A 24,044-nucleotide genomic window follows, 5' to 3' on the forward strand; every position below is an offset into this window, starting at 1 on the left:
ATATGAACTTTAAAGTAATTTTTTCCAATTCTGTGAAGAAAGTCATTGGTAGCTTGATGGGGATGGCATTGAATCTATAAATTACCTTGGGCAGTATGGCCATTTTCATGATATTGATTCTTCCTATCCATGAGCATGGAATGTTCTTCCATTTGTTTTGTGTCCTCTTTTATTTCATTGAGCAGTGGTTTGTAGTTCTTCTTGAAGAGGTCCTTCACATCCCTTGTAAGTTGGATTCCTAGGTATTTTATTCTCTTTGTAACAATTGTGAATGGGAGTTCACTCATGATTTGGCTGTTTGTCTGTTATTGGTGTATAGGAATGCTTGTGATTTCTGCACATTGATTTTGTATCCTGAGACTTTGCTGAAGTTGCTTATCAGCTTAAGGAGATTTTGGGCTGAGACGATGGGGTTTTCTAGATATACAATCATGTCATTTGCAAACAGGGACAATTTGACTTCCTCTTTTCCTAACTGAATATCCTTTATTGCTTTCTCTTGCCTGATTGCCCTGGCCAGAACTTCCAACACTATGTTGAATAGGAGTGGTGAGAGAGGGCATCCCTATCTTGTGCCGGTTGTCAAAGGGAATGCTTCCAGTTTTTGCCCATTCAGTATGATATTGGCTGTGGGTTTGTCATAAATAACTCTTATTATTTTGAGATACGTTCCGTCAATACCTAGTTTATTGAGAGTTTTTAGCATGAAGGGCTGTTGAATTCTGTCGAAGTCCTGCTAAAAGGATTTTTTTTTTTAAAGAAATCTTGGCAACTAAGAATCCTTTATGCAGAAAGCTAACCTTTCAAAAATGAAGACTAAATAAGGATTTTCCCAGATAAACAAAACTGAGAAAATTTGTTGCTAGTAGACCTAATTATAAGAAATACTAAAGGGCGTTGTTTAGACTGAAAGCAAGTGACCCCAGATGATAATGTAAATCCACATGAATACAAAAAGAGTACTAGAAAAGGTAATGATGTAATTATAAAAAACACTATTCTTATTTTCTCCTTTCTTCTCTTAACATGCAATTGTATAAAATAATGTGTATAATGTATTCTTGAGCATATAATATAGAAATGTAATATATGTCAATAACAGCATAAAGGAGGTAGATGAGAGAAAAGCTGTAATAGGCTAAGAAAATGGTGACACATGGTAGAGTAATCATTTTACTAATGCACTGCTGGCTTTATAACATTGATAAGTATAATATTGCATAACAATCATACCACACAAAAAAGGGAAGGGAATAGAGCTACAAAGGAGTAATAGTTCTATATATTACTGGAATTAAGCTAGTATAAATCTGAAGTTGATGCTGGTAAGTTATATATATACACGAAATGCTAAAGCTACGACTAAAAACAAGGTAAGTTATATATATACACGAAATGCTAAAGCTACGACTAAAAACAAACCTCAAAAAATATAGTGAAAGAATATTGATAAAATTAAAATACTACATTAGAAAATATTCACTCAGTGAAAAAGAAAACAGTAAAGAAGGAATAGAGCAATAAAAAGATGAGATAGGGAAAACAAGAAGTGAAGACATGCCATGAACTGTGCCCATAGAAGATGGCAAATTTAATCAATAAATGTTGTGTGTTCCAACTGCTCCACCGACCATCCATTCCTCTGTCTCTCTCCCTCTCCTTGGGCTTCCCTATGCATGAGACACAATATGGAAATTAGGCCAATTAATAACCCCGTAATGGCCTTTAAGTTTTCAAGTGAAAGGAAGAGTCACATATCTCTAACTTTAAATCAAAAGCTAGAAATGATTCAGCTTAGTAAGGAAGGCATGTCAAAGCCAAGATGGCCCAGAAGCTAGGCCTCTCAAGCCAAACAGTTAGCCAAGTTCTGAAAGTGAAGAAGTTCTTGTAGGAAATGAAAAGTGCTACTCCAGTTAGCACATGAATAAGAAGGTGAAACAGCCTGATTGCAATAGGAAGAAAGTTTTGGTGGTCTAGACAGAAGATCAAATCAGCCACAACACTCCTTTAAGCCAAGGCCTAATCCAGAGCAAGGCCTTAACTCTTTTCAATTGTATGACGGCTGAGAGAAGTGAGGAAGCTGTAAAAGAAAAGTCTAAACCTAGCAGAGGTTGGTTCCTGAGATTTAAGGAAAGAAGCCATCTCCATAGTACAGAAGTGCAAGGCAGTAGAAGTAATCCAATTGCTCATCAATGGATGAATAAATAAGCAAACTGTGGTGTATCCACACAATGGAATATTATTTGGCCATAGAAAGAAATGAAGTACTGAAGTACATGTGACATGTGGATGAACCTTGAAAACATTATTATAAGTGAAAGAAGCCAGTCACAAGACCAGTTCCTACATGATTCCATCCATATGCAAATCCAGGGTAGGGAATTTATAAAGACAGGAAGTAGATAAGTGGTTCCTTCGGGTGGTGGTGGGGGGTAATAGCTAAAGGTACAGAGCTTGTTATGAGGTGCTGACAATGTTCTAAAATGGACTGGTGATGACTGCACGTATCTGTGAGTATCCTGCCACCGAACTGTATGTGACTGTAGCTCAACAAAGCTGTTTAAAAAATAGAAAGCATCCTCTACTAGTACTAGAGACTGATGAAGGGTGTTAGCCACAAGATACAACAAAGTGGTATGAAGAAAGAGGTGACCTACAGCTTGTGAAATAACCATACTACCAGGTATTCCTGGTAAAACCCTGCCAACCCTTCCAAAGCCACAGGCACGAACTCTGGAGGCATCAGGGACTCTCAGAGTTGCACCTGGCCCTGCCGGCTCCACTGAGAGGGGCGGGTGTGGTGGGGGTTTATCTTGGACACCGACTTGCCAGGGAGAGGTGGCCTGCTCCCACATCAGGCTGATTTTCTTGGCCACCCTTCCAAACGTGGAGAAGAAATTCTAGTGAGGGGGAGGGGCTCCCTGCCAACACTGCTGACAGCTCCCCACAAGCCTTTAGGCGCTGACTCACAGCATTCATCACAAGAAAGCCTTGCCTTCCTCATCCTACTTCAGCTGTGTTTGAAGGATGTTAACAGGAACCCATAACAATCTCTGAAAGAATGTCACTTCCAGTGCTACTTAACACACCGCTGCTGGGGGAAGATTGCTGTCCACACAGAAGAGCAAATAAAGAAATTTCACCTATTAATAAAAAGCCTCAAAAGAGGCCATGTGCGGTGGCTCATGCCTGTAATTCCAGCACTTTGGGAAACCAAGGTGGATAGATCACCTGAGGTCAGGAGTTCGAGACCAGCCTGGCCAACATGGCAAAACCTCGTCTCTACTAAAAATACAACAATTAGCTGGGCATGGTGGTGGGCACCTGTAACCCCAGCTACTTGGGGGCTGAGGTAGGAGAATTGCTTGAACCCAGGAAGCGGAGGTTGCAGTAAGCCAAGATCGATCGCACCACTGTACTCCAGCCTGGGCAACAGAGCGAGACTCCATCAAAAAACAAACAGGCCAGGCATGGTGGCTCACGCCTGTAGTCCCAGCACTTTGGGAGGCCGAGACAGGCAGATCACGAGGTCAGGAGATTGAGACCATCCTGGCTAACACGGTGAAAACCTGTCTCTACTAAAAAATGGAAAAAATTAGCCAGGCGCGGTGGCGGCGCCTGTAGTCCCAGCTACTCGGGAGACTGAGGCAGGAGAATGGCGTGAACCCAGGAGGTGGAGCTTGCAGTGAGCTGAGATCGCACCACTGCACTCCAGCTTGGGTGACAGAGTGAGACTCTGTCTCAAAAAAAGAAAATAAATAAAATAAAATAAAATAAAATAAAATAAATAAATAAATAAAAAACAAACAAACAAAAAAACCTCAAAAGAAGAGCAGATGAATTTGGAAATGAACTGAAATTTGGAAATAACGAGAAAAGTTTACAAAAATCCCAATTTCCTGTTCTTAATGGCTTCAAAAGTACATTGGAAAGATTGTTGCAGATTAAAAACATGATCACTGAATCACAAACTGCCAGTGAAGGCAGTGAACACAGGTGAGAAAAAAAAACAAAACAGGAAAACAAAGCAGAAGATGAAACAGAAATTCTCCCAGAACTGGGCAGAAAATGGATCAAATTTGAATGAGAATTCAAATGAGAATGATGAGAGGTTCCAGGGATAGAAACTAGAAATATAATCTCTATAAAGTAGAAATTCTACAAAGTCAGGAACAGATCAGTTGGAAGTGGAAGAAGTAATTAAGAAAAGAAAAGAAAGCTTTCCTAAGCTAAACTCCAGGATAGGCCAGGCTAGTCTCTCCCATTATCCTTACAAAATAGGAAAACAGGAGCTATCACTCCTTTTTTGAAGAAAAAGGAATCTGATTACTTTCTTGCAGAATTTCTGAGTAAAAAAGAAAAAAGGAACCTGAGATATAGGGAAATGGAGGGATGTGCCCAGTTTCTCACCCTAGGATGAAGTGTGGCTAGAGCCCTGACCTCTGACTTCCAGAGCAGTGCCCTTGGTATGCATACATGCTGGATGTCACTGGTGGCATGAAGGTTTTAAAATTTCTTCTGCAATGAACTCATCTGCCAATTATTTCAAGTGACACTGAAATAATAGGAAAATATGATTATGAAGCTCTGAATTGTAAGGAGGTACTGACTTGAAAGGCCAAAATCAGCTTTGAGGATTCTCTCTGGAAAAAGATTCCTCTCCCCGGTTACTGTCCCTTCCAGAAGACTCTAAATAACTCTATAACTTAATGAAGGGCTCATGCAAGAAATTGGGAAAGTTTCTTCAACAGTTGTCAAACACCTTTTCATAACTTTGCTTGTGAGTTTAAGATCACAACTGTATGTGGGAAAGAATAAAACTACTTCACAGTGCAGCCTAAATACATCCATCTGCTGATGGACAGCCACCACATCCACCAGCTAATATGAGCAGCCAGCTCCCTCAGGACCAGCACCTCGAATGTGGTGAGTCAGATTCAGAGCTCAACTCAGAGTCTGCATCAGAGCAGATTCCTTAGCAAGGCACATGCCAAACTCCAGCATTCGGGGCCAACTGCCATGCACTGTCATCCTCTGCCTCACCACACTGGCTTTCTATGGGTCTTTGGCACCGACAGGACCTGACTACCAACAGCCTCCACTGCCAGCCTGCTCCTCCCAAGCCTGGACAAAGCACGCATTTGACAGGTGTGGCTGTTTTGTTTTTCTAACTCTCAGGGCTTTACCCTTGTTTATCTTTCTTCAACACCAGATTTGGCCCCTCCCTCCAGCCATGAGCTTTTAGACTGTAAGGTCACCACCTAACACAATCTGCACCTGCTCAAGACCTGAGACCCCCACATCTGTCCTTCCACCAGAAGACAGATGTGCCTTGAGCCTCACTTAGTGTATCCAGCCCTGCTGGGTTGGGTGTGAGGAAGGTGGTTGTTCTACATAAAGAGGCCCCATCCTGGCTGTCACCTGCCGTCCAATTCCCTTCTAACACAGAAAGCCAGGCCTTTTATGGACAGATATGTGATGTGATGCTATTTGCTATAGTTTGGAGAAAGGGACTCATACAGGCTGCCATAAAACTCAAGGAAGAGGCCATTATTCCTCAGAAGGGAAAACACCCAAGTTCCATCAGCTGATTAGAGACAGCTCCCTACATGATTCTGTCTCCTTGAAGTTATATATCCTACTACGAGATGAAGGGACAGTCAGTAGTTCTGCTCAAAATTAACTAATGGAGCCAAGCTGGGGGACTCTAGGAATTCCTTTTTCTATTTTTTTTTTGAGACGGAGTATCACTCTGTCGCCCAGGGTAGAATGCAGTGGCACGATCTCAGCTCACTACAACCTCCGCCTCTCAGATTCAAGTGATTCTCCTGCCTCATCCCTCTGAGTAGCTGAGATTACAGGCATGCACCACCATACTGAGATAATTTTTTTTTTTTTTGAGACGGAGTTTTGCTCTTGTTGCCCAGGCTGGAGTGCAATGGCGTGATCTCGGCTCACCACAACCTCTGACTCCCAGGTTCAAGCGATTCTCCTGCCTCAGCCTCCCGAGTAGCTGAGATTACAGGCATGCGCCACCACACCCAGCTAATTTTGTATTTTTAGTAGAGATGGGGTTTCTCCATGCTGGTCAGGCTGGTCTCGAACTCCCGACCTCAGATGATCCGCCCACCTCAGCCTCCCAAAGTGCTGGGATTATAGCGTGAGCCACCGCACCCGGCCTGTATTTTTAGTAGAGATGGGGTTTCACCATGTTGCCCAGGCTGGTCTTGAGCTCCTGACCTCAAGTGATCCACCTGCTTCAGCCTTCCAAAGTGCTGGGATTACAGGCATGAGCCACTGTGCCCGGTCAATAATTCCCTTTCTTTGGGTAGTAGGCACTCCTCTCTAACTGAAGGAAGAGGACAATTGTTTATCTCTCTCACCTTCAAGCTACTTCTGCCAGGCAAGTGGATACAGCTGCCAATAGCACTTGCTTCTTGTCCTTCATGCCAGGATCCAGAGTACATAGCAAAAGAGAGAGCCGTGTAACTCACCAGTGCCTGGTGTGTGCTCTGGCCAGCCCATGTGGTTCAGTCCCGTTGGAGCACTCTGGGAGAGTGGATGGCTTCTTCTAGGGAGATTCAAAGACTCTGGAGAGGCAATGATCGTCTTTCTCCAGCACTGGAAGAGGAGGAAAGGGACAGAGGGCAAATGAAGAAAAGAAATGACACGCTGTCATTGCCACCCTGCAGTCTTTTGAATTGCTGAGGACTTTTCCTTGTGAACAGAGCATGCAACCAAAATATGCACAGCTCCAGGGGATGCCTTTCACATCAAAACTCACAAGAAAAACTTCACCTGGAGTCTTCAGTGGGCAACCTATCTGGCCACATGGATAGGCTGTCATTCCATGGATGAAGTCAGGACTGTGGAGAAGATCTTCAGACTCCCAACTCTCCTCGAACCGGTGAGCCACACAGTCTGATATTTCCCCAAAAGCAAGACTATTAGTTTTAGCTAAGGCATAGTCTTTTTGGAATGCTTCATTAAAATACAACTCACGAAATCCGTGACATCTCCTAATTATGAAACAGACACTGCCCTTCAGACAGTAAGGACCACTGTTGGCTGTGGCTTTGGGATGACCAGGGATATGAGCCTTTTCTGTATCATCCCACTCTCCAGAGATAAACCTGGCCCCTCTTGATTTTTTTCTACCTTATGAAGTTATTGTATTAACTTAAAAATTGTGGTATGTATTCAAAGAAATGCTTGTTCCCTTACTTTTTGCTTTTGAATTCCTCACACTATTAAGCAAACAGTGCTTAGAAAATTCTTTTAGTGATTTCCAGAAACATCAATATACAAACAATGATAAAGATGGAGTTTCACACTTCATCCCATCCATTTGAACACAACTAAAAACCCTGGGGAGAGTGTATAGATCAGCCATCTAAGGACTCTAGAGGGAAACAGTAGCAGGTAGACTGGGGAAGGAAACCAGAATTCGAAGTAACACTGATCCTGTGGTGAGTTTCCTGTTTTGTTGTTCCTGTGGTTGCCCTGGTCTGACCTCAATACCAGCTTGAAACTGGGCATGGACATAAAGGACTCCAAAAGAAGCCCTCTCAGATCTGAAGAGAGGGAAAAGCGTCCTTAAGGGTGTGAGGGAATGAGGGATGTGTATTTGAGTGATGATTTCTCCCACCCTGTTCCCCTAGGCAATCTCATTATGGTAATGGCAGTGGTGGTCATGCAGACATCTAAAATTCTGAGGGACAGGAATCCTCTCTGACCAGAGGAACTGTGGTCCCAAGGGGATGGGAGAGAATCCCTGTTTCTTTTTTCTATCTCTGTCTCCCTGCCACTTGGTTTCAGAGGCAGACACAGTTGCAGGAAGTGTATGGCAGAGAGGGAAAATGAAAGCCCCAGCTTTCCATCAAGAAAACTAGGAAAGGAGGGCTCCTAGACACCAGCAGGTGCCTGGGAGAATGCCAAGAGGAAGGGTCTCAAGCAGAAGATCCCATAATGTTGTGTATGAGCTCCCGGACTTACCCACAAGCTGTATGAGTGGATGAGACCCTGAACAGCATATAAGAGTCTTTGAGAACTGAACCATGGGGTAGAACATATTTCAGGTCCCACAGGGGCCATTGGGTGATCCACATTATCCAAATGGCACTGCAAACATCTTAAAACCTGAACTGACATAAGAAACAGCCCCTGAAGGCCAGTAAGAACTTGCAGCCTGAACTTAACTGGGTCAACTGCTTAAAAAATTTAATAATCATTATTCTCCATAGGAACTAAACAAGGCCCAGAGTCTCATAACATAACATTTAAGATGCCCAGAATACAACAGAAAATTACCTGACACACAAACAACTATGAAATCTCAATAACTTTTAAGGGAAAAGATAGTCAACAGTGACAACACCAAGATGACACAGTTGTTGGAATTATCAGAAAAAGACTTTAAAGCAGCTCTTATATCACCATGCTTTAAGAAGTAAGGGTGAACACTTTTGACATAAATGAAAAATAATAGCAGATAGATAAAAAATAAAATGGATATGTTAGTAATGAAAAATATAACTAAAATAAAATCCAGTGGCAGAGTACAATTATAAAATGAGATGAAAAAGGAAAGGATCATAAGCATGTAAATAGGTCAACAGAAATTATCCAATTGAAGAACAGAGAGAAAAGGTTGGGGGGAAAAAATCCCAATAGAACTTCAGGGACCTGTGTGACAACAACAAAGGTCTAACACTCTGTCTTCAGAGTTCCAGAAGGAGAAGAGAGTGGAGTGCAGAGCAATATCAAGAATAATTTCTGAAAACATCCCAAATATGATTCAAAACATTGACTTACAGACACAAGAGCCCAGCAAACTGCAAGCTGAAAAATCCAAGGAAATCAATGCCCAGAGACATCATAAACTGCTGAAAATTAGAGACAATGAAAAATTCTTAAAGCAGCTAGAAATCACAATAGATCATACATAGGGGAACATTCATTTGCATGACTACAGATTTTTCATGGACGCCAGAAAGAGGTGGAATAATATTTGTAAAGTGCTAAATCACTGTCAACCTAAAAATTTATATCCAGCAAAAGTATATTCAGGAATGAAGGCAAAATAAGAACATTATCACATGGAGAAAAATTAAAAGAAGTCATAGCCAGTATACCTGTTCTAAAGAAATGTTAAAGGAAGATCTTTATACAAAAGGAAAATGATACCAGAGGGAAACTTTGAACTTCAGAAATGAAGGAAGAGCAACAGAAATAATAAATAGCTGGGTAAATATAACACGCCATTTTTCTCCTCTTAAGTTTTAAAAAACATTCGAGTTAAACACAAAATTATAATATTATCTAATGCAATTTTCAGTGTATGCAGATTTAATATACATGACAACAACAACATAAAGGAGGAGGTTAAAGGAACTTATGGGATGGAAGATGTCCACATTCCTTCCACTCGAAGTGGGAAAATACTAATTCTAACTAGACGGAAATGTTAAGAATGTATATTAATTCCTAGAGTTACTAAAAAAAACTATACAAAGAAATATATTTAAAAGCTCAATGACTAAGTTAAAATGGAGAACTAAAAAATACCTAAATAATCCAAAAGGAAACAGAGCAATGAAAATCAGAGAACAGAAAATGAATGATAACATGGTAAACCTAAATCCAAACACATCAATAAATACATTAAGTTTGAATACTCAAAGCACATAATCAGAAAAACAAATATTAAAACAATTAAGGAAAGAACATCTAACAATATGCTATCTACAAGAAACCTACTTTCAAAATAATGATAAAGGCAGGTAGAAAGTAAAAGGGTGAAAAACGATGCCACACAAGTACTAATCAAAAAGCAAATGTGAATGGCTATATTAATATCAGACAAAACCAATTTCAGAGCAAGGAAAATTACCAGGGACACAGAAGAACATAACATCATAAGAGTGAATTCACCAAGAAGACATATAATCCTAGATGTCCATGCATCTAACCACAGACATTCAAAATATATGAAGCAAAAATTTAATTTAAAGGAAAACTAGAAAATTTGCAATGATTCATTTCTGACTGGCAACTTCAGCACTTTTATCACAGTAATCAATAGAATAGACAAAAACAAGGTAATAAACAAAAACAAGGTAATAGACAAAGTGAGCAACACCATCAACCAATTGGAACTAATTGACATTTGTAGAATAGCCATCCAACAATAGCAGAATACCCATTATTTTCAAGTGCACATGGAACATTCACCAAGAGAGGCTATATCCTTGGTGACAATCATAATAATGAAATAAAAAAAAGGTCTGAAAGTATGAAATCATACAAAGTATGTTTCTCTATCACAATGGAATTAAACTATAAATCAGTAATAGAAAGGTAATTCTATTATTTTTCTTAAAAACAAAATCCTAATCTATTTAGAAATTAACACACTTCCAAAATAAAAACTCCACCGTAGTTCCAGTGACTGCTTTGAAAACAGTGACCTAGTGCTCTGATTCACTCAACATATGTGCTATTATTCCTGCTGTTCTAACTCTTGCATGTTACACCATATTATTACTTGCTTCTTTTCATACTTTTTTCGGAATTATACCTGCAGTTTATCTTTTTGTGTTTACACAAAAATATGGTTTATGTATATCTGAGTTGTTGAAACTAGTAGAAACTACCAAACCAGCCAGGTGCGGAGGCTCATGCCTGTGATCCCAGCACTTTGGGAGGCCGAGGCGGGTGGATCACGAGATCAGGAGATTGAGACCATCCTGGCTAACACAGTGAAACCCTGTCTCTACTAAAAATACAAAAAATTAGCCAGGCGTGGTGGCAGGCTCCTGTAGTCCCAGCTACTCAGGAGGCTGAGGCAGGAGAATGGCATGAACCCGGGAGGCGGAGGTTGCAATGAGCCGATATCATGCCACTGCACTCCAGCCTGGGTGACAAAGCAAGACTCCGTCTCAAAAAAAAAAAAGAAAAAAAAAAAAAAACTACCAAACCATATTTGACTCAACTAGTCAAATATACTCAACTAGTATATAATCTCTATTTTCTATTAAATTATCAGAAATTATCTCTAGGCCTCCAAACCTTTTACAATCAAAGAATCTTAGGCTTGGAATTCTCTCAAAATCTACTTTAATCCTGGTTAAAGGGAAACTGGACCCTGTACATGTATTCATGCAGGCCACATCACATTTTATTTTTTTAAATAGTCATTTAAGCTTGTGACTACAGTTGACTCTTGAACAACATGGGTTTGAACTGTATGGGTTTACTTATACCTGGATTTTCTTCCACCTCTGCCACTTCTGAGACAAGACCAACTGCTCCTCTCCTTCCTCCTCCTTAGCCTATGGAATGTGAAGATGATGAGGATGAAGACCTTTGTGACAACCCACTTCCAGTGAGTAAATAGTAAATATATTTTCTCTTCCTTCTGATTTTCTTAACATTTTCTTTCTCTAGCTTACTTTATTGCAACAATACTATATATACTACTTATAATATCTTACAACATACAAAATAAGTGTTAGACTGTTTATATTATCAACAAGGCTTCTGGTCAACAGTAGGCTATTAATAGTTAAATTTTTCAGGAGACAAAAATTGTACATGGAACTGAGTATGGTGGCTCACACCTGTAATCCTAGAACTTTTGGAGGCCGAGGCGGGCGGATCACCTGAGCTCAGGAGTTTGAGACCAGCCTGGTGAATATGGTAAAATCCTGTCTCTACTAAAAATACAAAAATTAGCCAGGCGTGGTAGCATGCACCCGTAATCCTAGCTACTCGGGAGGCTGAGGCAGAAGAATTGCTTGAACCCAGGAGGCAGAGGTTGTAGTGAGCCGAGATCACGCCACTGCACTCCAGCCTGGGGAACAGAGCAAGGCTCCATCTCAAAAAAAAAAAAAAATTATAAATGGATTTTCGGTTGTGTGGGTGGTTGGTACCCCTAACCCCTGCATGGTTTAAGGGCCAACTGAATATCCTTTTGACAAAACGTTTTCTCAGGTCATTTCTCATATGGGTTACTTAAACATTTTCTAAGTCTTCCCTTCTTGTTCTACAGCAAATTTATCATGCCATTTTTATGTTAAAAATCATAAAAGGCTGCCTGCTGCTTATAGAATAAAGTCAAGATCTATTGGCATGGAGCCCAGAGTTCTTCAAATACTGTTTTCTGACTACTGTAACAACTCTTGCCATCCATCTCTGTACCACCAGGCAGCTGCTCACTACTTCCTGATACTCCATGAATTTTCATACTACCATCCGAGGTCAGGAGATCGAGACCATCCTGGCTAACATGGTGAAATCACGTCTCTACTAAAAATACAAAAAATTAGTCGGGCATGGTGGCAGGCACCTGTAGTCCCAGCTATTCAAGAGGCTGAGGCAGGACAATGGCGTGAACCTGGGAGGCAGAGGTTGCAGTGATGTTGCTATCCCCTCTATTTGAACTACGCTTCCCTGCTGAAACTTTATCCATTCTTAGGGAAGTGTCTCCTTTTATGCAAAATCTTTCCTTATGTTCCATCTACACAGAATTACCCACCTCCTCCTGTCTGTTAACAGTATTTTGTTGATATCACTGTAGCACCTGTATTGTTGTATAATTACTATACAAATCTTAGTACCTGGAAGTGGGATACAGCTATAACAAACACCTACAAATTTGGAAGTGACTTTGGAATTGGGCAGTAGGCAGAGGCTGGAAGAAAAGAAATAAAAAGAATACACACTAGAAAGGAAGAAATACCCCCTGCCCCCCATTTTAAGGTGATATGGTTGCTTACATAGATAGTTTCCAGTAATCTATAAAAAACAGCTACCTTTGAACTAACAAATGAATTCAGCAGAGTCACAGGATACAATATCAACACATAAAAATCAATCACATTTCCATATACTAAAAATCAACTTGTGGAAAATGAAATTTAAAACACAATATTTGTAATAGTTCCTAGGAAAATTAAATACAAAAGTATACATTTTAAAAATGCAGAGGATCTGTATGCAGAAAATTACAAAATTCTGACAAAAGAAGTTAAAGAAAACCTAAATAAATGAAAAGATATACCTGTATTCTTGTGTTGGGAGACAAAACATAATGAAGATGACAGTTTTCCATAAATTAATTTATAGATTTTCTGCAGTCTCATCAGATTCTCAGCAAAGCATTTGTAGACAAGACAAACTTATTTTCATATTTATTATTGGAAGGAACTAGCCATGGAACGCGTAAAACAATGTTGAAAAAAGAAATATAGTGGAAGGACTCCATCTAATCAACATGAAGGCTCAATACACAGCTATGAAGATCAAGACAGTGTGGCACTGGTGGAAGCATAGACACACGGATCAACAGTACCAAACAGAGAGCCTAGAAACAGGCATAAGTATATCCAACTGATTTCTGGCAAAGGTGCAAAAGTAATTCAATGAGGAATAATAACTCTTTTCAACAAGTGGTCCAACAGTATCCACAGGCAAAAAAGAAAAAAAAAAAGAAGAAAAGAAACTTCACCTAAATCCCACAACTTATGCAGCCATAAGAAAGAATGAGATCATTTCCTTTTGCAGCAACATGGTTGCAACTGGAGGCCATTATCCTAGGGAAACTGACACAGGAACAGACAACCAAATACCACATGTTCTCACTCATAAGTGGGAGCTAAACACTGAGTACATATGGACACGAAGAAGACAACAACAGATTCTGGGGCCTACTTGAGGGTGGAGAGCAGGAGGAGGGTGAGGACTGAAAAACTACCCATCCGGTACTATACTTATTACCTTGGTGACAAAATAATCTGTACACCAAACCCTTGCAACACGCAATTTACCTATATAACAAACTTGCACATGTACCCCTGAACCTAAAATGAAAGTCAAAAAATGTAACTGGAAATCAATCACAAACTTAAATGTGAAAAGCACAATGATGAAACTTCAGAAAAAAACAAGAAAATCTTTGAGACTTAGGGGTCACTGAAGAGTTTTTAGACATGATGCCAAAAGCACATTCATAAATGGAAAAAATTGATTAAGTAGACTTCAACATTTTAAAATTTGTTCTGTGAAGACCCTGGTAAGAAGATGAAAAAACAAGCTACAGACTAGGTGATAATGTTTGTAAACCACAAATTCAACAAAGGACTAATATCTGGAATATGAATATATATAATACACAGACACATATACACTCTGTCTCTCAAAGATCAACATTAAAAAAATGCCTTGCCTTACCTCTCAATTGTTTGAGGGGAAAAAAGGAAATGGCTATCCAGTTAGAAAATGGATAAAAGAATAGAAAAGACATTTCACCTAAACTGTTGTACCAATGGCAAATATACACACGAAAATATTTTCTACATTATTGTGCCTTAGAACCCAACCATTTCCAAAATGAGTTATCACTACACCACTATTAGTATTATGGTAAAAATTTAAAATAGCAAAAAATCAAATGCTGATAAGAATGCTGAGAAACTGGATCATGCAAACATTACTGGTGGGAATGTAAAATGGTACAGCCCTCTCGAAAATAATGTGGAAGATTCTTATAAAACTAAACAGACAACTGTCACATGACCCAACAATTGTACTCTTGGGCATTTACCCTAGAGAAATGAAAACATATGTTATTAAACATATTATTTATAATAGCCCAAACCTGGAAACAATCTAGATGTCTTCCAATAGGTGAATGATTAAATAAGTTGTTGTACATCCAGGCCATGGAATACTGTCAGCAACATACATGCAGCCACTTTGTTGCCACATTATAATATTCAAGATGCCCAGTTTTCAACAAAAAATTATGATACAAAGGCTGGGCGCAGTGGCTCATGCCTGTAATCCTAGCACTTTGGGAGGCCGAGGCGGGCGGATCACGAGGTCAGGAGATCGAGACCATCCTGGCTAACACGGTGAAACCCCGTCTCTACTAAAAATACAAAAAATTAGCCGGGCATGGTGGCGAGTGCCTGTAGTCCCAGCAACTTATGAGGCTGAGGCAGGAGAATGGCGTGAACCCAGGAGGCATAGCTTGCAGTGAGCCGAGATGGCACCACTGCACTCCAGCCTGGGTGACAGAGCGACACTCCGTCTCAAAAAAAAAAAAAAATTATGATACAAAGAAACAAGAAAGTATGGCCCACTCAGGGAAAGAAAAGAAATGAACAAGAACCATCCCTGAGAAAGCACAGGGTCTTCTTACTAGACAAAGACTCTAATCAACTGTTTTAAATATGCTTAAAGAACTAAGTGAAACAAAAACCACTAATGGAACCAAAAGAATGATGTCTCATCAAATGGAATACCAATAAAGAGAAAGTATTAAAAAAAAACAGGTAAAAGTTCTGGAGTTGAAAAGTACAATAACTGAAATTCAATGTAACATGTCTGAGTAGGCAGAAAAAAGAATCAGTGGATTTGAAGATGGCCAATTGAGATTTTCCGATATGAAGGAAAGAAGCATGGAGAAAATTAACAGAACCTAAGAGAAGCATGAAGAAAATTAACAGAACCTAGGGCACCATCAAGCACATCAACATACCTATAATGGAATCTCAAAAGAAAGAGAGAAAGGCCAGACACAGTGGCTCACACCTGCAATCCCAGCACTTTGGGAGGCCAAGGGGGGCAGATCACCTGAGGTCAGAAGTTCAAGACCAGCCTGACCAACATGGAGAAACCCCATCTCTACTAAAAATAGAAAAAAAATTAGCCAGGCCTGGTGGCGCATGCCTGTAATCCCAGCTACTTGGGAGGCTGAGGCAGGAGAATCACTTGAACTTAGGAGGTGGTGGTTGCAGTAAGCCAAGATTGCACCAATAGCACTCCAGCCTGGGCAACAAGAGTGAAACTCCATCTCGAAAAAAAAAAAAAAAAGAAAGAAAGAAAGAAAAAAAAAATCAGACTTTTTGAAGAAATAATTGCAGAAAATTCCTAAATTTGGTAAAGTACATGAATCTACACATCCAAGAGGCTCAGTGAACTCAATGATGGATAAACATAAAGACTCACACTGAGACACATTGGAATAAAATAGCTGAAACCCAAAGACAAAAAGTGAATCTTGAAATCAGCAATAGAGAAGTAATTCACCATGTACAAGGGATTCTGAATAAGATTAACAGCTGATTTCTCCTCAGAAGCCAAGGAGGCCATCGGCAGTGGGATGACACATATAAAAGAGAGAAAGAAAAAAAAAAGTTCAGCAGGAATTATATATCTGGGAAAACTGTACTTCAAAAATGAATGGAAAAATTATCCCATGCAACTAATAACCAAAAGAGAGCTGGAGTGTCTATACCAGCACCAGACAAAATAGGTTTTAAGTCAAAAACTACTATAAAGACAAAGAAATACATTACAGATTGATTAAAACATCAGTTCATCAAGAAGATATAACAATTACAAACATATGTACCTACCAACTGAGCAACAAAAATCGACAGAAATCATGTGAGAAATAGTTCTGCAATAATAGTTGGAGACTTCAACACCCTTTCAATAATAAATGGACATAAGGTCAATGAGGAAATAGAGGTCTTGAACAATACTATAAACCAATTAAAACTAACAGATACATACAGAACCCTAAACCAAACAACAACAGAATACACATTCTTCTCCAGCACACATGGAGCATTCTCCAGAAAAGACCATAAGTCTTTTTACAGAAAACAAGTTTCAGTAAATTTTTTTTTTTTTTGAGATGGAGTTTCACTCTTTTTGCCCAGGCTGGAATGCAATGGCATGATCTTGGCACACTGCAACCTCTGCTTCCCGGGTTCAAGCAATTCTCCTGCCTTAGCCTCCCGAGTAGCTGGGATTATAGGCATGTACCACCACACCCAGCTGATTTTGTATTTTAGTAGAGACAGGGTTTCACCAGGTTGGTCAGGCTGGTCTCGAACTCCTGACCTCAAGTAATCTGCCTGCCTTAGCCTCCCAAAGTGCTGGGATTATGTGCATGAGCCACCGTGCCTGGCCAGTAAATTTTAAAAGACTGAATTCATACGAAGTATCTTTTCTGACTGCAATGTAATGACACTAGACATCAATAGCAGAATGGAAAATTCACAAATATGTGGAAATTAATACAATATTAAACAGCCAGTGAGTCAAAGAAGAAATCATAAGATTTCACAAAAAAGAAAAGAATAAATCACAAAATTAGAAAATACTGTGAGATGAATGAAAACAAAAACACAACCTATCAATACTTACAGATGCAGTGAATGCTATGCTGAGAGGGAACTTTCTAGTTGTAAAAGCCTAAATTAAAAAAGAATTTCTCAAATCAATAGTATAATTTTACACCTTAAATAACAAGAAAAAGAAGCACGAACTAACCCCAAAGCTAATAGATGGAAGAAAATAATAAAGATGAAAGTAGAGACACATTAAATATAGTAATAGAAAAACAATAGAGGCCAGGTGCAGTGGCTCATGCCTGTAATCCCAGCACTTTGGGAGGCTGAGGTGGGCAGACCACTTGAGCCCAGGAGTTGGAGACCAGCCTGGGCAACATGGTGAAACCCTGTCTCTACCAAAAATACCAAATAGCAGTCCCATAACTCAGTCTCTAAACAAATAAATAAATGAATAGATAAATAATTAAAAATGGAATAAAAATAAGAAAAATAATAGAGAAAATCAAGACAACCAAAAACAGATGCTATGAAAAGACTAATAAAATTGATAAGCATTTAGCTATACTGAGAAAAAAAAGAGAGAAAATACAAATTACTAAAATTAGAAATGAGAGTGGAGGCATTACTACTGATGTTACAGAAATTTAAAAGGATTATAAGAAAACACTATGGACAATTGTATATCAACAGATTAGATAATGTAGATAAAATGGAGAAATTCTTAAGAAAAACACAAGCCAAATTACTCAATAAGAAATATAAACTTCAGCCGGGTGCAGTGGCTCATGCCTGTTATCTCAGCACTTTGGGAGGCTGAGGCGGGCAGATCACTTGAAGTCAAGAGTTCAAGACCAGCCTGGCCAACATGGTGAAACCCTGTCTCTATCAAAAAATACAAAAATTAACCATGCATGGCAGTGCATGCCTGGAGTCCCAGGTACTCAGGAGGCTGAAGCAGGAGAATCGCTTGAACCCAGGAGGTGGAGGTTGCAGTGAGTCAAGATCATGCTGCTGCACTCTAGCCTGGGTAACAGAGTGAGACTCCATCTCAAAACAAAACAAGAAGAAATATAAACTCTGAACAGGTCTATGACAAGTAAAGAATTGTTTTTTCACCAACCTGACACTAAAAGAAAAGAAAAAAGAATTGAATCAGTAATCAGAAACCCTGCAACAAAGAAAAGCCCAGGACCAGAAAGCTTCACTGGTGAACTATACAAGATATTTAAAGAAGAATCTTTCTCAAACGCTTTCAAAAAATAGAAGAGGAGAGAGCACTTCCTAACTCATTCTATAAGACCAGAATCACTCTGATACCAAAGCCAGAGAAAAACATCACAAGAAAAGAAAACTGCAGATCAATACATATTCAATGTAATATACCACATTAATAGGTCAAAGAAAACATGCATGATTATCTCAGTTGATGCACAAAAACCATCATCAAAATTGATCATGCACTTAAAAAATCCAGCACCCTTTCATGATAAAAACACTAGAAATAGAAAGGAACTTCCTTAACATGATAAAACGGCATTTGTGAAAAACACACAGCTAACATCATACTCAGTAGTGAAAGACTGAAAGCTTTAATCCTAAAACCAAGAAGACAAGGACACCCCATTTCACCACTTCTGCTCAACATTGTTATGTAAGTTCTACCCAGAGCAATTAGGGGATAAAAGAGAAATCAAAGGCATCTAAACTGGAATGGAAGAAGTAAAATAATCTATTTTTATAAATGATGTAATTTTATACACAGAAATTTCCAAAGAATCCACAAAAATATTATTATAGCTAATAAATGAATTCAGCAATGTTTCAGGATATAGGATCAATAAACAAAAATCAATTGTATTTTTATGCTCTAGCAATGGATAATCCCAAAATGAAGCTTTTAAAAATTTCCATTTATGATGTCATCAAAAAGAATAAAATACTTAGGAAACATTTTAACCAAGGATGTGCAAGACTTTTTACAGTGGAAACTACAAAACACTGCTGAAAGCAATTCAAGAACACCTCCCAAAAACGGAAAGACACCCAGTGTTCATGGATTTGAAGACTTAATATTATTAATATGGCACTACTCTCCCAAGTGATCTACAGATTGAATGCAATCCTATGGAAATCCCAAGGGCCTTTATTTTTTTGCAGAATTGGAAGTTATAAGATTCATATGAAATTGTAAGGTCCAACAAATAGCCAAAACAATTTTGAAAAAGAACAAAGAAGACTCTCACATTCCAATTTCAAAACTTATTATAAAACTATGATAATCAAAACAATGTGGTACTGACATAAAGACAGATATATAAGTTAGTAGGATAGAATTGAGAGTCAAAAATATACCCAAACATCTAAGGTAATTTGACTTTTTTTTTCTGAGACAGAGTCTCACTCTGTCACCCAGGCTGGAGTGCAGTGGTGCAGTCTTGGCTCACTGCAACCTCCGCCTCCCAGGTTCAAGCGATTCTCCCACCTCAACCTCCCGAGTAGCTGGGAGTACAGGTGCATGCCACCACACTGGCTAATTTTTGTATTTTTAGTAGAAACAGGGTTTCACCATGTTGTCCAGGCTGATGTCGAACTCCTGGCCTTAAGTGATCCACCGCCTCGGCTTCCCCAAGTGCTGGGATTACAGATGTGAGCCATCGCGCCTGGCGGGTAAGTTGATTTTTGACAAGGATGCCAAGACCATTCAGTAACGGACAGAATAGTCTCTTTGACACATGGTGTTTGGATAACTACATATCCACATGGAAAATATTAAAATTGGACCTCTATCTCATACCATACAAAAATTAAATCAAAATGGATCAAAGACCTAAATTTAAAAGCAAAAGGTATAAAACTCTTCGAAAAAAACAGAGGTAAATTTCATTACTTGGATTTGGCAATAGATTCTTAGGTATGACATCAAATGCACAAGCAACAACAAAAAAATAGATAAAGTAGATTTCATCAAATTAAGTACTTATGCATCAATGGGTACTATCAAAAAAGGGAAAGGCACTCTACAGATGGGAGAAAATATCTGCAAATGACATATCTTATAGTGGTCTTACATTCAGAATATGTAAAGAATTCCAGGCCAGGTGCGGTGGCTCATGCCTGTAATCCCAGCACTTTGGGAGGCCAAGGCCGGTGGATCACTTGAGGCCAGGAGTTCAAGACCAGCCTGGCCAACATGGTGAAACTCCGTCTTTACTAAAAATACAAAAATTAGGTGGGCATGGTGGCAGGCGCCTGTAATCCCAGCTACTCAGAAATGGATGAAGAGCTACTCAGGAATGGATGTATGGATGAACAAAGTGAGACAAGCACTGTATAATCACGTAACGAAATGTTACTTAGCCATACAAAGAAATGAAGTATTGATATGTGCTATGACATGGATGAAACACGACGCTAAGTGAAAAACGCCAGCCACAAAAGGTCACGTATTATGTAATTCCATTTATATGAAAAATCCAGAATAGGAAGACCCATAGAGACAGGAAGCAGACGAGTATTTCCAGGGTCTGGGGAGGGGAAATGGGGAGTGACTACTTAATGGGAATAGGGTTTCCTTTAGGGGTGATGAAAATGCCTTGGAGCTGGACAGAGGTGGTGGTTGCAAAATATAGTGAATGAATACACTAAATGCCAATGAATTCTTCACTTTAACATGGTTAATTCTACATTATGTGAATTTCATCTCAGTTTTAAAAAGTGAGCCTTCAAGGATGAGGTGAGACTCAGAGATGTGTACTTCACAAACACTTGATAATAAATATTGCTATTTATAAAGGGAAAAAACAAGAAACTCTTGTCAAAGATTGGGTAAATGGCATGAAGTCTAAACCATTAATTTGCTTTTTAGTAGGCTGCCGGTTTCAGGCAAAAAATCATGTTGTCAAAGTGTCCTAGAGACAAAATTGAATGGACAATGTAATGACTTTAGTTAATTTGGTTAAGATTGTCATATTGAAATGTTCTGCGCCTCTGTGAGTGGCAGAGCCAATGCTAGGGCAGTGTCTAATCATGTTGGGCACACAGCAGGCACTCATTAAATGGCAGTCTTCTCTGCACTAGTACCTTGCATGGAGCTGGCCACAGGCAGAGACATACTACAGAGAAGGAAGAGGGGGCCCTGGCTTCTGTGGCTCTGGGGAATGCGCTGCTCAAAGTGTCTCCCTTGCAGGCTCTCGACTGTAGTACTGGGTGTGGCCCAGGCAGCATGCTGTAATCCAAGGGGGCCCAGAGTGACAAGTTACATCACAGGAGAGTCAGGCGAAAGCTCAGGAAGCAACAGGCAGCTGCAGAGAAGGGGATACCAGACCAAGTCTGAGGACTCCTGGCCGGGAATGGCTTACCTTGACTCCATCTTTGTGCACTGCCCCTATGTGCAGCCTCCTTTCGACGTGGGCCTGCTTCTGCAACTTCTTTCTCTGTGTCTTCTCCAGCCACAGGTCATCCACACTGATGGGTGAGCGGTGAGGGATGCCCCTAGGCTGTGAAGGAGCCTCCCCGCACACAGTCTCTGCAGAGACGCAGAGGAGGGCCCATGTCACCATCTCAGTGGTGAAGCAGGGCTTCTGGGCAGGCTCCATGTGGAAAGCCTTCTGACTGTGAGAGCAACTGGGCTTCTCACCCGCTGGTTCTTCCCAGGGCATGTGGTTCTGGAGAGCAGAGAGAACGGGTCAGGGGTCAGAGGTCAAAGGACATATCAACTGGGAACAAGCTGTCCTTCCTCTGCCCAGTTCCTTTTGGGTATAACACTATGTTTTGGTTAATTTTCAAAGTACAGAGTCCAGTGAAATACTTTGTTCACAGTCATTTTGGAAAATGTGAAGATTAGGAACAAAACAAATCTTGTCTCTGTTAAAATGTCTACTTTCAAGAGTATTTTTTTAAAAATCCAGTCTTCTATTTTGATCAAAGAATTAGGCCTTGAAAGTAATTACTGAACTTGGCATGCTCATTAGAAATACTTTTTAAAGGCCAGCAACTGGTGTAAAAGCTCCTGTTTAAACAACATCCCTTATGAACAAAACTGAAGCAGAAGCACACTTCCAGAGCCCAGTACCTCTTCTAGCTTGACTCTGATGCTCACTGAAATGCAGGCAAGACTCCACCTCACCCACATTGCCACCACCATCCCTGGTTGCCGTTACGCACCAGGCACCTTAAGGATTTCAAAATAAAATATATCCCCACTAGCAAAATAGTTAGGCCTGTGTTGGCATCACCAGCATCTCTGTTGTTTGGAATTTGCCACTGGGAGAAGAAACCCTTTTCTTCACTCATGTTGTCCAAGTCTAATGACCCCCTATGCCCACCCCATGAACACCTACTTTGTAGCAGCAACCTCTGTGGAATGGCATCCCCAAGCACTCTGTGTGTACTGTTTGCTAAAAACTAAGGTGAAATTTCTTTTAAGTATTTCAAGAGTCTGCCTTAAAAATGTATCTATGTTGTTGGGAGGCCGAGGCGGGCAGATCACGAGGTCAGGAGATTGAGACCATCCTGGCTAACACAGTGAAACCTCGTCTCTACTAAAAATACAAAAAAATTAGCCAAGTGTGGTGGCGGGCGCCTGTAGTCCCAGCTACTTGGGAGGCTGAGGCAGGAGAATGGCGGGAACCCGGGAGGCAGAGCTTGCAGTGAGCCAAGACTGCACCACAGCACTCCAGCCTGGGCAACAAAGCGAGACTCTGTCTCAAAAAAAAAAAAAAGTATCTATACTAGAGGACTAAGGAGGCTGGGTCTGATGAGCAAGATTTTGCTGATATGTTGCTCCTAGAAAAAAGGGTTGGCAAGAGCAGCCCTCACTGCCTCACTGGAGACTATCACAGGGCTGACTGTTCTACCCAACACTTTACTCCAGTTGTACAGGAGACAGTTTTTGCTATAATTTCTTACTGATGTATCAGTTGGAGAAAAGTGGGTATGCTTACTTAATATTGGATCTTGGGTTTTGCCTCTTAAATATCTCTTGCTGAACAGAATATGATGCTCATTTTGTAGGTAAGTACATGGAAAATGAAGTTCTTATTTTAAATTAAGCTCCTTGATAGAGCTTATTTTTATGGTAGAAATTGTAGGGGGTCCTTATTCTGGACGTGATTAGATGTACTTGGGAGATTACAGTATTTTGCATAAGAATTTTCTACAAGATTAGGATTTAATTATAGATTCTCTGCTTAATCTGAGGTATTCTAAAATTAAAAATGTATACATATGCATATGTATACAGTGAAAGAGAGAGAGATGGAGGAAGAGAAACTGGATGGCTGGATAATTATTACATAATGGTTTTGGGGTACAGCCTGGGAATTGAGACTTTTTCTAGCTCTCCAGGTAATTCTAATGTGCAGCCAAGGTTGCAAACCACTGATCTAATGTGTTTATTTGAGCTCCCAAATATTGCTCTACATTTAAAAACTATTTTCCGCTAGTTCTTGTTCCCCAAGTACCTTGTGGATCAGAAACAGCTGGTATCTTCTCCCTTAGAAACTCAGAGAACTTAAGCGACTTGCCTCAGAGCAAGTCCTTGCCCAGAGGCACCCAGCTGGATCCTCCGGGCTATGCAGCAACAGATAGACCATACTCCTGGGAATGGGTGAAAAATGGATTTCTGAGCCCTGAGGGAATGGTTGGCCATTTGTGTCTAAAATGCCCTCCAGGGAATTCTGAGGCAAGGCTAGTCTGAGAATTACTGTACTAGAGAGACAGATAGATTAGAGAGAGGCAAGGTAGCTCAGGCTGTCCTGGTGGTCCTCATGTGTCCTAGGGGAGAGGGCCAGAAAGCAGACTTTGGGGTGGGATAATCTGAGTTTGACTAAAGGAACTTTTGTCCTTCGTTGTATTCCCAAAAGAGCAGCATTAAGAAATAATGAGACGATGGTA

At 40.0% G+C, this 24,044-nt stretch overlaps 1 protein-coding gene and 1 non-coding gene across 4 annotated transcripts in view; one reads left to right on the forward strand and one right to left on the reverse strand.

Annotated features, from left to right (window-relative positions):
• The window catches only part of ARHGEF4 (Rho guanine nucleotide exchange factor 4), a 200,656-nt gene that overhangs the window by 88,817 nt on the left and 87,795 nt on the right, over nucleotides 1-24,044 (reverse strand). For all 3 annotated transcript variants that reach the window (XM_054478343.2, XM_054478342.2, XM_063647305.1), the window contains exons 3-4: nucleotides 21,509-21,814; nucleotides 6,495-6,621 (exon numbers count right to left, since the gene is read on the reverse strand). In XM_054478343.2, the coding sequence (XP_054334318.1) occupies nucleotides 6,495-6,621; nucleotides 21,509-21,814 (433 nt within the window). The remainder of the gene's footprint in view (nucleotides 1-6,494; nucleotides 6,622-21,508; nucleotides 21,815-24,044) is intronic.
• LOC129032260 (small Cajal body-specific RNA 4) lies at nucleotides 22,879-23,014 on the forward strand. Its single transcript, XR_008501275.1, has one exon. It is a non-coding gene; the product is annotated as a small Cajal body-specific RNA 4 (non-coding RNA).

The sequence above is a fragment of the Pongo pygmaeus genome, chromosome 11, assembly GCF_028885625.2.
Source record: "Pongo pygmaeus isolate AG05252 chromosome 11, NHGRI_mPonPyg2-v2.0_pri, whole genome shotgun sequence".
NCBI classification, from domain to species: domain Eukaryota; kingdom Metazoa; phylum Chordata; class Mammalia; order Primates; family Hominidae; genus Pongo; species Pongo pygmaeus.